This window comes from Carettochelys insculpta, chromosome 1 (genome assembly GCF_033958435.1).
Source record: "Carettochelys insculpta isolate YL-2023 chromosome 1, ASM3395843v1, whole genome shotgun sequence".
Classification (NCBI taxonomy): Eukaryota; Metazoa; Chordata; order Testudines; family Carettochelyidae; genus Carettochelys; species Carettochelys insculpta.
The window spans coordinates 311,161,120-311,174,876 of NC_134137.1; the positions used below are offsets into that span (position 1 = coordinate 311,161,120).

The window sequence follows — 13,757 nt, forward strand, 5'->3', positions numbered from 1 at the left end:
TGTATCTAATTCTTTCTTGAACCCAGTTCTACTTTCAGGTCACACAACATCAGGCAACAAGTTCTGGAGGCTAACTATGCGAAGTGTGAAGAAGTACTCTCTTTTGTTTATTATAAATCTGCTGCCCATCGTTCTTGTATGATAAAAAGGGGTAAACAACATCCTTATTTGCTTTCGTCACACCATTCATTTTAGTTACGGTTTGTATTTATATGACACTTTTTGTCTCCAGAGTGCTTTAAAAGAACACAAAAGCCATACAAGGCAGCCACATTTCATTACAAATAGACTACAGAAAGGAACCAGTGCCAGAGTAAGTATTATAAATCAGGAGCTCCAGGCTTCCAGTCCTGTGCACAGGCCATACCTCTATTTTTAGGGATTAAAAGTAGCTTTTAGATGTCAACTAGAAAGCAGAATTTTAGATTTATTACATGATTACTACAGTAAACTGTCACTCTATTATATTACCAAATTGGCCAAAATATTGTGAACATACAGCTCTACTGCTGCTAATAGCTGTAATACATCTCCTCCATTCATGTAATACAGATAAAACAGTAGATCTTCTCCATATCGGCCAAGTTTTATTGCAGCCAGCTGCAAAAGATTAAAACATTAAGATTAAAATCAAAATACATTAAATAAAATACATGACAGCTAAATACCACTTAAATTTGATGAGAAAATACTGTTAGAAACTACTTCCCTTATAAGTATGTTGCAAATGTTATACCAGTGTAACACACTACTCAAAAGCTCAGTTCTTCTCGGTTTAAATAAAGCCTTCTGCTTTTCCTACTATATCAACAACAGGACAGTCACTGTAAGTAACAAACCTGAAAACAAGGGGAGGGCAATTTTCTGAGCCTCTGGCTTCACTTTTAAATTCATTCATTTACAATTTTTGTTATATAGCTACATGAGTACAGCAATCTCTGTTCATCTTAATTCTTAAAATACTATTGAATGAATTTCAACAATACGTAGCATTTTTTTTTCCAATATATTGAGCTTAAAATTTCTACTTCCATTAACTAGCGAAGACAGGGAGCAAGAGCTATCAATTCTCAAGCTTCAAATTATAAGCTGATCAGATGGCAGAAATCTCTCTGTACTGTATAGTGTTGATATTACTATAGTAGATGAACTGTAAGGGTTTGATGATTTGGTCTGAAGGATCTGATAGTGGTCACTTTCAGAAACAGGATACTGGTGTAGATCAGTGGCTCTCAACCTACTGATCATTGGATGCAGCCCACAGTAAAATCTGTATGGCACTGATGATGTCACATGGGCTGCAACTGTCTGCGGCACAAACAGCCCACAGGCCACAGGATGAGAACCACTGGTTTAGACTGACAACTGCTTTGATTACGTGGGACTATGTTTGTAATGATTTGGGCTGGTTAATTCCCAAACTCATTTGCACATTGCCCAAAAGCTACCCAAGAAATTAAAAGAAAAGAAAACTGAGAACAGATGCAGAGTTGTCATATTTTGTTTTTCTCAAATTATTTGCTCTTGCAATGTTTAGAAAGGGTATGTAGCATTCCTAAAGTATTTCATGCACCTCTGCTCTTACAAAATAAGACTTTCTAAAATACTGGATTGGATGAGGGATATCTGTCTGCAAACAATTACTTATCATGTTTCTTGAAAATAATTCTATAAGCCAACCAGCCTCTCATCTACATATTTTATTATAGGGGACAAGAAAGCACACTCACCTTATCCCTAATGTGAATGTTCGTTAAGTATTCAGATGGAACATGGAAGTCTAGATAAGGGAATCAGAATTGACCTAATGGTTAAACCACATCATTGATTCTCATTTATAAAATATTAAGACATCACTAAACACAACTTATTTTCCTACCTATGTCTTGAGGTCGACAAGGCGAAGATGCCCAAGGTGATGCAAATTTGGGGTAGAGATTTCTGAAGAGGAAAAGAAAAACCACACAGATTAAAAATCAATGAATTTGAAGGAGACATACAAACCCTCATCCCTCCCCTCCTCCAAACCACATTTAGATACTTCTTTAACTTCTAGGGTGAAATTCTGGTACCACTGACTTCATTGGCAATCCTCCACCTCACTGAATGCATAAGGGTAAAATTCTCAGTTGCGCTTGTAACCTAAGTGCTTCAACCCCTTTGAGAAGCTCATGCTTTCTTGGTAAAATGGAGGTACTGCATAAGAGCTCTCAGAAGCCTGATGGGCTAATAAATCTGGACCCATAATTAAAAGAGGAAAAAGGCTTAGAGCTGAAAGACCTACTTTCAACTGATAACAACTATCCTTTTCCTTTACATTCTAATCTATGTCAGCAAAGAACCAATTTCAGTACTTCAGTGGAATATGAAAAACCCTGTGAAAGAGGTAAATATTCTGATTTACTTTAATTCTTGACAACACACCAAGAAGAAAAAAGCCATTAAATTACTAATTAAGCACCACAGAACTAGGCTAATTTGAACTAACAAATGATTCACTGAAAACTATTGAAGTTTGGTTAATTAGCAGGTAGATCAACAAGAAAGTACAGGGAATTACAAGATGTATTTTTGGGCAACTATACTTTTGTAGTAATTATTTAATAATAATTAGGGCTCTATCTGTTGTGGAACTAACAGATTTCATGACTTTCCACAGCCTTCTGCAGCTGTTCACATGGCCACACCAGTCACTTGAGTGGCATCACAACCAGCCAGAGCACATAGATGGCTCCTGAGCCAGCAGCACTAGCGCTGCTAGAGAAGACCTGAGGCTAGTTGCACTAGCCATTGCTCAAGTGGCCCCTGGCAGCTAGCCCCAGAAACCAACTAAACAGCAGCTGGTGTGATTGGCCCTGGGCCAGCCTCAGTGGCAGCAGAACAAGCCACAGCTTGGTGACCCATGGCAGCAGTCCTGGGGTGGCAGAAGCAGCAACAGGTGAGCAGCCCCCAGCAGCTGCCACCCCGGCCCATACTGCCTCCCACCAAAAAAACACCCGCCAACTCCCAGATAAGATTTACTCAGAGGAATATAATACAAGCTATGGACAGGCCACCGTCTAAGTTCCCTCTAAGCTGTGCAACAGCCTAGCAAGGACCTTCCATGTGGTCAAGGCTGCAGCAAGGAGAGACACCTCTCCCATCCCGCAACCTCACCTGCCCCAGCTTTAGAACTTCTGTGGATAGGTAGAGATACTCTACCCCAGCCCCAGGGCTGCTGTGGAGCGAGACAGCTGAGGGGAGTCATCTCTCTCCCTGCTGCAGCCCCAGGGCACTTTGCTCCCCACCAAACCTGTCATGCTGGACCCATGCCATAGCCTGCCACTCCAGCCATAGCCTTCAAAACTCCAAAACTGACTCTGCCCCGAGCCCCCTCTTACACATGTGAACCCCTCATCCTCGACCCTAGCACAGAGTATTCACTCCCTGCCCAAATCCTCTCCCCCTCACACTTCCCCAACCCTGAGTCACCTCGCACACACCCAACCCTTTGGCCCACTTCCTACCACATGAACTTTGTTATATGCACTGAAATGGAGGTGATGAGTGACACCACCTTAATACTGGTACACACAACAAAATTCATTCTGCACATCTATGGGGAAAATTATAGTGAACGATAGTCAGATGTTATGAATTTTTGTTTATTGCTTGTGACCCATCTACGACTTCGCTAAAAAATACCCATAACTAAATTATAGGCTTAGTGATACATAGTACTGGTGATGACATTTTGCAAATGAGATTTCAGTCTACTAACCTATTAAAACTTCGTATTGTCTAGCAGAAAGGCATAATTGTTCTGTAAAATCTTTGAGGCCTGGAAAGACCAATTCCCAACCAAGTTCTAAAGAAAAATGTGTCCAGATCAAGGGGTGCCAGTACTACACCATCGGCCACCTTCATCTCAAGGCTGACAACAGTTTATATCCTCATATATCCTGACTGCACGTATGACAGCGGTCAGCATTAGCAGAAAATGACCAAGATCCTTCTGCGAGGAGCTGGAAATACCACCCAAATGGGCCTGGGACTGACCCAGGAGCAAATTAAGTGCATCATTTTAGCGGTCTTCACAGTCAAGACTTCTATGGAACTCACATGCAAAACTGAAGCTTCCTTCTGTCAACTAAAACCACGCAGAGGGTGACAGTACCAAAATCTCATACCTGCTTTTGGAGTGAGATCTCCCGGAGCACAGAACCAGGCTTTGGCAGGGAGTTAAATTATACTTTCCTATACTAGAGTGGAGAAATATTTCTAACTGTAGGACATCCCAGAAGTTGGAACATAAAAGTTCACTCACCTATCTAAACACTGCCTTAATTATCACAAACTACTATTTCTTTAATCAATATAACCCATCTGACTATCTTTGCAAAAATAACAGTGGGGAATGGCCCTTCTTCCTAATGTTATCTACCTATTATAGGTAAGGATTTCAGAGAGATGATCCTCTGTACGCTATAGCTGAAGCCTGACTTAGTCAACTAGCAGGATCATGGATCTTGCAGGACCAAAGAGTACCAGAGCTGTGAGGAGGAGGGGTCAAACCAGACCTGCAGCAGGAACCCAGGGCAGGGCAGCCATAGCCGGTCTGACAATCAGGGTGAGGGGACGGCGGCAGCCAGCAGTGAAAGATCCTTGCCATGGGCCAGGAGCAGTGACCAAGATTGGCCCAGTGGGGGCTGGACAGAAAGCACCAGGCTGGGGAGGAGCAGCTCACAGAACTCATTCCTGGGACTGGGCAGGAAGCTGTGGCCATGGGCTGCGCAAGAAGCCACAGCTGGTGGATGGGAGGGAGGGGCAGGGGAGTAAGGGAGTCACAAGTGACAGTGGGGAGGGGAGCCCAGGAGTAGGGGCTGAAGCCAGCGGGAGGACAGAATTGACCTCCACTGGTCCAGCAAAATCCCTGGTTGGGGGCTGCTCAGGTCCCCAGGGTGCCGGACCAGGGAGGCTGAACCTATATATTCAATAAGGAAGATAGATTGCTTATATTGTGATGTCAGCTCAAATTTGGAGGGATTTAAAACAGATTTATTGTAGACCGTACTGTATGAGATTTAAAACTAACTTAAAATTTGGCATAGTATACAATGTGCTAAAATGATAACAGATAACTGTCTGAAGCAGTATCTTTGGCTCATGGAACATATCACATGCTCTGTATTTTGAATTTCTACATTTTGGAGTAAGGCAAGATCCAGGGATAAACAGAACTCATAGGGGCATAGAAAAGCATATTAAAAAGGTAACACTCATATTAATGGATACAGTAGAACCTCAGAGTTACAAACTGATCATTCACACACCTCATTTGGAATCAGAAGTATGCAGTCAGGTAGCAGCAGAAAGCGAGAGAGAGAAAAAGGGCAAATACTGCACAGTACAGTACTGTGTCAAACTATTAAAAATAAAGGGAAAGTTAAAAATTAACAAGGTAAGGAAAATGTTTGTGCTTTTTTCTTTTAAAATTAACACAGTTAAAGCCAGCATTTTTTTCTGTAAAGTTTCAAAGCTATATCATATCTATATTCAGTTGTAAACTTTTGACAAAACCACCACAATGTTTTGCTCTTGGTTACAAACATTTCAGAGTTATGAAAAACCTCCACTGCCAATGTGTTCATAACTGAGGTTCCACTGTACTTCTGGTAAGTTTATGAATATTTCAGCTGACTTTTAAACTACACAAGCACATAGGAATAGACATAATGGCTGTGTCTACACTTGCATTCCTCTTTTGAAAGAGGTATGCAAATGAGGTAAATTGAAAATGCAAACAAGGTACAAATCTGCATACCTGACATCTCATTTGCATATTCATATTTTGAAATAGCTTCTTTCAAAAGAAAACCAGTGTAGACTCTGCTCTTTCAAAAGTAAACCCCATCTTCGAAAGAATCCTTCTTCCCTTTTTTTTTTTTAATGGGAAGAAGGATGCCTTCTAAGATGGGGTTTACTTTCGAAAGAGCTGTCTCTACACTGGTTTTCTTCTTTCAAAAGAAGCTATTTTGAAATATGCAAATGAGGTGTCATATGCAAATTTATACCTCACTTGCATACCTCTTTCAAAAGAGGAATGCAAGTGTCGACACAGCCAATGGGTCTGAGCAATAGCTCAGTACCCTGTCTTCTGACGGTGACCAACGTGAGATGTTTCAGTGAGAATGAATAGAACAGGGTGATTATTGATCCATCCAGTCCCAGCTTCTAGCAGTCAGAGATTACAGACACCAACAGCACTTGCATTTATCAACAATGAATTTCACCTGCCATTTTGATGTCTAGTCACCCTGTTTTGTAAGATCTCTTTGTAGCTCTCTGAAGCTCTGGTTTTAACTATCTACAAACTCTGCCACCTCACTTTGTTCATAACTTTTTCCAGATTGTGCATGACTATGCTGAAGAGCTTGCTTATCATTTAAGTACATGATGTCAATTGGATCAACCCTGTCACATGTATGCTGACATACTTAAATAATTACACTAGACTGGTGAGACACGATCTCTCTTTACAAAAGCTGCGTTGACTCTTCTCCAACAAATTGTGTTCATCTATGCATCTGAAAATTCTGGGTTCAATAATTTGAACCACCTTGAATGGTTCCAAAGATACACAAAAAACAAGTAGCCCTGTAGCATCTTAAAGACTAACAAGTTTATATATTAGGTGGTGCACTTGCACAGGTAAGACTCACTTCATCAGATTCGGAGCAGAAATAAGAATTCAGGGTTTATATAGTGGGTGTCGGGGGGGGGGGAGTAGGAGAAAAGTTTAAAAAGGGGGTGGGCAGGAAATCACCTGTCATTAATAGGACCTGTGGAAGAAGTAAATTAAGTTATGTGGGATGGCTACCATTCCTATGAATATCAAATGTGGGGAAATTGTTCTTGTAACACTTAAGATAATTAGATCTCTGTTAAGCCCCAAGTTATTCCAATTCAGATGTAAAATCCTTACCGGGTGGGGGGGGGGCGAGAAAAGAGATCAATCTTAACTGGAATTCATTTGCAAGTTTGACGCATTTAACCTGGAACTTAGAGATCTCAATTATCTTAAGTGTTACAAGAGCAATTTCCCCACCTTTAATATTTGCAGGAATGGCAGACATCCCACTTAATTTACTACTTCTACTGGTCCTATAACAAGTGATTCCCCCCCTGTTCCCCCCCTTTTACTTCCCCCCGGCCCGCTTGCTATATACACCCTGGATTCTTATTTCTGCTCCAAATCAGATGAAGTGTGTCTTAGCCACAGAAAGAGAAGTTACTCACCTGTAGTAACGATGGCTCTTCGAGATGTGTCCCCGTGGGTGCTCCACAATAGATGTCAGGCTTGCCCGGCGCCGCAGATCGGAAATCTTCCAGCAGTTTCTCCTGGATCGCACATGCGCCGGCGCACGCCGCCCCCCTGCGCGCCCGCGGCCATGTGCACGATCCGGTCCCCGCCAGTTCCTTGACCAACCACCTCGGATGCTCCTGAAAAACACTAGACAGAGATCTGAAGCGGAGAGGATGGGCGGGTGGTGAAGCACCCACGGGGACACATCTCGAAGAACCATCGTTACTACAGGTGAGTAACTTCTCTTTCTTCTTCGAGTGGTCCCCGTGGGTGCTCCACAATAGGTGACTACCCAGCAGTAACCCAAGTAAGGAGGTGGGTAATCGGTTATGTGCAGCTTGCCCCCAAGAGGACTGCTGTCAACATATGGGTATCCTCTCAGAATACCCAAGGCAGCGCATAATGCTTGGCGAAGGTGTCATAGGATGACCAGGTCGCCGCTCTACAGATGTCTGTTAACGCGATGCCCTTGAATAAGGCTGTTGACGCCGCCACCGCCCTGGTGGAGTGAGCCCTGGGTGGGGCCAGCAAAGGAGTCTTTCAAAGTTCGAAGCACATTGTTATACAGGACACAATGTGCTTTGAGATTCTCCGGGAAGAGAGACCTTCTCCTTTTGACCCAGGAGCAAGAGAGACTAGAAGCCTGTCCGTTTTCCAGAAGGACTTAGTTCTGTCTGTGTAGAAGGCCAACGCCCTCCTCACATTTAGGAGATGCAGGCATGCCTCCTTGCCGGAGCTGTGAGGCTTCGGGTAAACGAGGGTAAAACTATTGGCTTGTTAAGATTGGACTCCGGAGAGACTTTTTGGAACAAAGGCTGGGTGCAGCCTTAAGGTTACCGCCTCCTTTGAGAATACTGTGCAGTGCGGCATTGCCATCACTGCCGCGAGCTCACTCACCCTGCTGGCTGACATAGTTGCAAGGAGGAAGGTTGTTTTTATCGTAAGGAGACGTATGGGAACTGTGGCTAATAGTTCAAAAGGTGGACCCGATAGCGTGCTGAGCACCAAGCTCAAATTCCACGATGTTGGAAGCGGTTTCCGAGGGGGTACAGGTTTACCAGCCCCTTCAAGAACCTGGTAACGATAGGATGGGCGAATACCATGGGCCCTTCCTCTGTATGCCGAAAAGGCTGATATAGCGGCGAGGTGGAGCTTTAGTGAGGATAGAGAAAGCCTGCCTCTCTTGAGGTCCAATAAGTATTCTAATATTACAGGTATAGGAACGTCAAGGGGAGCTAACTGCTTGGTGGAACACCAGGCTGTGAAACAAGTCCATTTGTGCTTGTAAGTCCTCCTGGTGGAGGTCCTTCGGCTACATGCCAGGACTTGTTGTGCTCCCTCCGTACACGTGCTCTTTAAGGAGCTGAGCCATGGATTAGCCATGCTTGTAGGTGCAGACCTTAAGGGTGTGGGTGCACTATGGACCCTTGAGCCCGCGGGAGTAAGTCCAGTGCCACCGGTAGAGGGAGCGGTGGGTGATCCGACATGCACAGAAGCAAGGGAAAACGTTGCTGCCGATCCCAAGCGGGACTATGAGTATCATGCGAGCTCTCTCCCTTCTGGCTTTGTGCAAGACCTTGCGGATAAGCGCTGCGGGGGAAATGCATAAAGTAGGGAGCCCTTCCATGAAAAACATGAATGCGTCCCCCAGGGACCCCCGCCCCACTCCTGCTCTGGAGCAGCGCTGGGGACACTTTTTTTTTTTTGGTTGTACTGGGTGGCAAACAGATTGATCTGGGGAAACCCCCATGTACGAAAAATGCGCTGTAGCAGATCGGAGCGGATCTGCCATTCGTGCGTGATTGCGAAGCGCCTGCTCAGCTGGTCTGCATTCACGTTGTGCGCGCCCGGCAAGTACGAGGCTTTCAACGTTATGTTGTTGGCGATGCACCGATTCCACAATTGGACTGCTTCCACACATAAGGCACGGAATCGTGCTCCTCCTTATCGACTGATGTAGACCATAGTGGAGGTATTGTCGGTATTGAATCCCAACTACTTTGCCATGCAGGTAATCTCGAAAATGTTTGCAGGCGTTGAACACTGCTCTGAGCTCCAGTATGGATATGTGCAGTGTCTGTTCTGCAGGGGACCATAGCCCTTGCGTTACCTTGTCGCTGACGTGCACTCCCCATCCCATGTGGGAGGCGTCGGTAGTAAGAAAAATAGAAATTTGTGGTTGATGAAAAGGCACCCCCACTAGCAGATTCTCGGGGTTTTCCCACCACGCCAGGGATCTGCACACCTCTGTTGTGGGCGACACCACCCTGTGGACAGTGTGGGATGCCGGTTTGTAAATGCTCGCCAGCCAATGCTACGGGCTTGACATGTGCAACCTGGCATTCTGTACCACAAACGTCGCTGCCGCCATATGGCCCAGCAGCTGTAGGCATGGTAAGATTGGCACCGTGGGGCTGTATGAAATGACTTGCACCAGCGAACTGATTGCGCGGAAGTGGGCATCGGGTAGGTACACCCGTGCTGTGATAGAGTTTATGCGTGCCCCTATGAATTCTATATGTTGTGTGGGTTCGGACTTTGACTTTGTGAGGTTGATGACTAGGCCCAGCGAAGAAACGTGTCCGCTGTGACGCGTATCATGCGTGGGTCCTCTGCCTTCGAGGTCCCTTTTAGCAGGCAGTCACCCAGATATGGGAAAAACAAACACCCCCTGTCTGTGCAGGTAGGCTGACACCACTGCCAGGGTTTTGCTAAGACTCTGGGGGCCGAGGAGAGGCCAAACGGAAGAACCCTGTGCTGGAAGTGCTCCTGGCTGACTGTGAAGCGGAGGAAGCGTCTGTGTGCCGGGTGGATTGTTATATGAAAGTAAGCATCTCGTAAGTCGAGTGCTGCAACAAAGTCTCCATCGTCCAGTGCCATGAGTATCAAGGCAACTGTGATCATCCGAAACCGTTGCTTGCGCAAGTAACGGTTGAGGCCCTGAAGATCTAAGATGGGCCTCCGGTGTCCCGTTTTCTTCTCCAATAGGAAGTAGCGTGAATAAAAACCTTCCCCTGGAATTATCCCAGCACTCTTTCCACCGCACTTGTGAACATAAGATGGGTCACCTTCTGCTTGAGCCTCGCCTCGTGGCAGCGCCCCTGAGATGAGGCCTGGTGGGAGGCTTCGTCGGTGGAAGCGACTGGGAGGGGATCGCGTAACCATGGCTATGATCTCCAGCACCCATATGTCTGTGGTGATCTTTTGCCATTGGGAGTGGAACGGTCTGAGGCGATGATGGAACATGAGATGAGAGTGGCACTGAGCGAGGGTATTGATAGTGCACCCCCGACATACCCATCAAACTTGTTGCCTTTGAGGCCTGACCCGAGGGCATACGGCTTTCTTGAGAACGTCACCTAGGGGTTCTGTACTGTTGCCGCTATTGATAGCGCCCGTGGCCGTAGCCCCGTTGATATTGAGCACGCTGTGGTTGTAAGCGTAGCATCTTTGCTGAGGATAAAATTTTTCCCTCCTGTATGGGGGAGTATAAATGCCCGAGCTTCTAAGTGTAGCTCTCGAGTCCTTACTGGAGTGAGGGACCGAGTCAGTTGAGTAGGCAAAACAGCTTTTGTGTATCAAAGGGAAGGTCCACGATCTTTGCCTGTAGGTCCCTCGAGATACCCGACGTCTAGGGCCAGGATTCTCTATCCATGACCACTGCTGTAGCCATCGAGCGTGCCGCCGTGTCTGCCACGTCCAGGGCAATCTGGACTCCCGTCTGCGATGTTGCGTAGCCCTCTTGAACAATCGCCTTTAACACCGGCTTTTTGTCTTCCGGGAGTGAATCCTTGAGGGGAGTAAGCCCGGAGTAATTATCAAAATTATGGTTTGCTAGGTGTGCCCATAATTTGCCACTCTCAATAGCAGGACAGGAGAGGAACATACCTTCCTGCCAAACAGCTCTAGCTTCTTAGCATCTTTGTCTGATCCCCCGATTTGTACTGAGAAACCTTTGACCTCTGCTGGGACGATTCGACCACCAGTGAGTTCGGTTGTGGGTGACTGAAGAGGAACTTCATGCCCTCTGCCGGGACGAAGTATTTCTTATCCGCTCTCCCATTCGTAGGCGGAACAGAGGCCGGAGTCTGCCATATAGTAATGGCTGACTCCAGAATGGCTTCGTCCAGCGGAATAGCAATTTTGGATGAAGCCGGGGGTCTCAGATTTTTCAGGAGTTTGTGATGTTTCTCCTGCACCTCTGCCGTTTGAATGTCATGCGTGAAAGCCACCCTTTAAAACAGCTCCTGAAACTGTTTAAGGTCATCCCGGGGAGAGACATCCCCGGGGGCCATGGCCTCGTCTGGGGAGGATGAGGAGGAACCCCTAAGGTAAACCTCCCTTGAACCCTCGGGTTCCCGCGGGCGATGACACTTGCTCGCTGGAGGATTGTGAAGGAAAGTCTCGGGGTTCTAAATTTAACTCTCCTTGAGACAACTGTGTTTCCGTCCCCGATCGGGAGCGCCCACGGGGGTATTGAGCGGCCGGGGGTGGGGACCTGCCCCTGGGTGCAGGCCTGTGGTTTGTCTGTGTCGAGCCTGATAGGGACGACCATGGCAGCACGGCAAGGGTCCGGAGATGGAGACCTGGACCACTCACGGGGTGTGTACCCCCGATGTCTGGGAGAGCGAGACCTCCGCGGCGACACCGATAGAGGTGAAACTGGCTTGTGAAGGTGGCCCAAGCCGTGGTGACATCGGTTGGGGGAACGGAGAAGGCGGTTTTTTTGTTTTTTTTTTCTTTTTCCCCTGATGGGCCGGTGGAGACACAGGCCTTTGGTGCGGTGTGTGTATCACAGGGGGGAGGGCTTGGTGCTAACAGCAGCGCAGCCCTGTCCAGAGATGGACTGCGGTGCCAGGTTTTTGATGTTGCCTTGCCCCTCCGCTGCGGGGCCAGCACCGCCCCCTCCCCTGCCGGGAATCTCGGCCCTGCTGTTAGCACCGTGCTCGGCACTGTCAGCTGCGGTGCTGCGCGGGTATCACCCTCCGGTGCCTGCAGGCTCCGTGCCTGGCACCCCTGCACCGCTGGTGCCGTGGGGGTCTGTGCTGCCTGTGACGGTGCTGCCGCCTGAGTATGGGGCCGGTAGCTGTGTGCTCCACTTGTCCTGCTCACTGCAGATGCACGGCAAGGATCGAGCCAGGGAGGGAAGACGGCTGGTAGCTGTGTGCTCCGCTCGTCCTGCTCGCTGCAGGTGCACAGCAAGGATCGAGCCAGGGAGAGTTCCCTCCGTTTCTGCACTGGGGTGGGGGTCAGAGCACAGTGAGAACGCGGCCGGGTAGCCTGCAATTCCCGCAGGCGTTGGATGCCTTCGCTATGCCCCACGGAGGCCAGCATAACTTCACAGCATGACTCACGCTGTGTAAAACCTGAAGAGGCCATTGTGGTGAGTCCTTTATTGTTAAGAGGGCACTTAGCACTTAATCCGTGCCTTTCCTCCTCAAAGAGTGATCACCGGCCTGCGGCAGCGGGAGGCCTAATGGCCTTTCACGTCTGCTCTGTTCTTCTCCGCTCCTCTCTTCCCCCCCACCCCCCCTTTTTTTTTTTTTTTTTGCTGGTATTCTCTTTGTCTTTGCTTTCTCTCTCTTTTTTTTTTTTTTGTTGTTTAATAACCGAAAAACAACAAATTACACGTGGAAAAAAACCACTAAGTAATCTGACTCTGGCCTTAGCCTGAGTGGATTCCGTCTGCAGCCGATAGCGGTTGAGAAGGAACTGGCGGTGACCGGATCGTGCACGCGGCCGGGGGCGCGCAGGGGGGCGGTGTGCACCGGCACATGCGCGATCCAGGAGAAACTGCTGGAAGATTTCCGATCTGCGGTGCCGGGTGAGCCCGACACCTATTGAGGAGCACCCACGGGGACCACTCGAAGAAGCAGCTCATTTCCTCATAAATAAATTGTTAGTTAAGGTGCTACAGGACTTCTTGTTTTTTGAGAAGCTGTTGACTGGCAAGGCTACTAATATGGTACTGAAGTTAGGCTTACTATCCTATAACAACCAAGATTGCTTCTGGAGCCTTTTAAAAATATGTATCGGAGAGGTAGCCGTGTTAGTCTGTAGCTTCAGGAACAACGAAAAGTCTTGTGGCACCTTATCAACTAACAGATATTTTGGAGCATAAGCTGTCGTGGGCAAAGACCCGCTTCGTCAGATGCATGGGTGGGGGTGGTTTCAGAGGGGTATTTAAAGAGTGGGGTCCCAGTAAAGGGGGAGGGCCAGAGCTGACAAGGTCTATTCAGCAAGGTGGAAATGGCCCAGTATCAACAGTACTTATCAAAAGAGGAAAAAACAAGTCAGATCAGACAGGGGGATGTGAGCCATAGCCCCCACTCATGCATCTGATGAAGCGGGTCTTTGCCCACGAAAGCTTATGCTCCAAAATATCTGTTAGTTTATAAGGTGCCACAAGACT

At 47.2% G+C, this 13,757-nt stretch overlaps 1 protein-coding gene across 2 annotated transcripts in view; it reads right to left on the reverse strand.

Moving 5' to 3' along the window:
- The window catches only part of CNOT2 (CCR4-NOT transcription complex subunit 2), a 151,052-nt gene that overhangs the window by 8,301 nt on the left and 128,994 nt on the right, over positions 1–13,757 (reverse strand). For both annotated transcript variants that reach the window (XM_075012906.1, XM_075012897.1), the window contains 3 exons: positions 1,880–1,941; positions 1,731–1,780; positions 500–600 (listed from right to left, as the gene is read on the reverse strand). In XM_075012906.1, the coding sequence (XP_074869007.1) occupies positions 500–600; positions 1,731–1,780; positions 1,880–1,941 (213 nt within the window). The remainder of the gene's footprint in view (positions 1–499; positions 601–1,730; positions 1,781–1,879; positions 1,942–13,757) is intronic.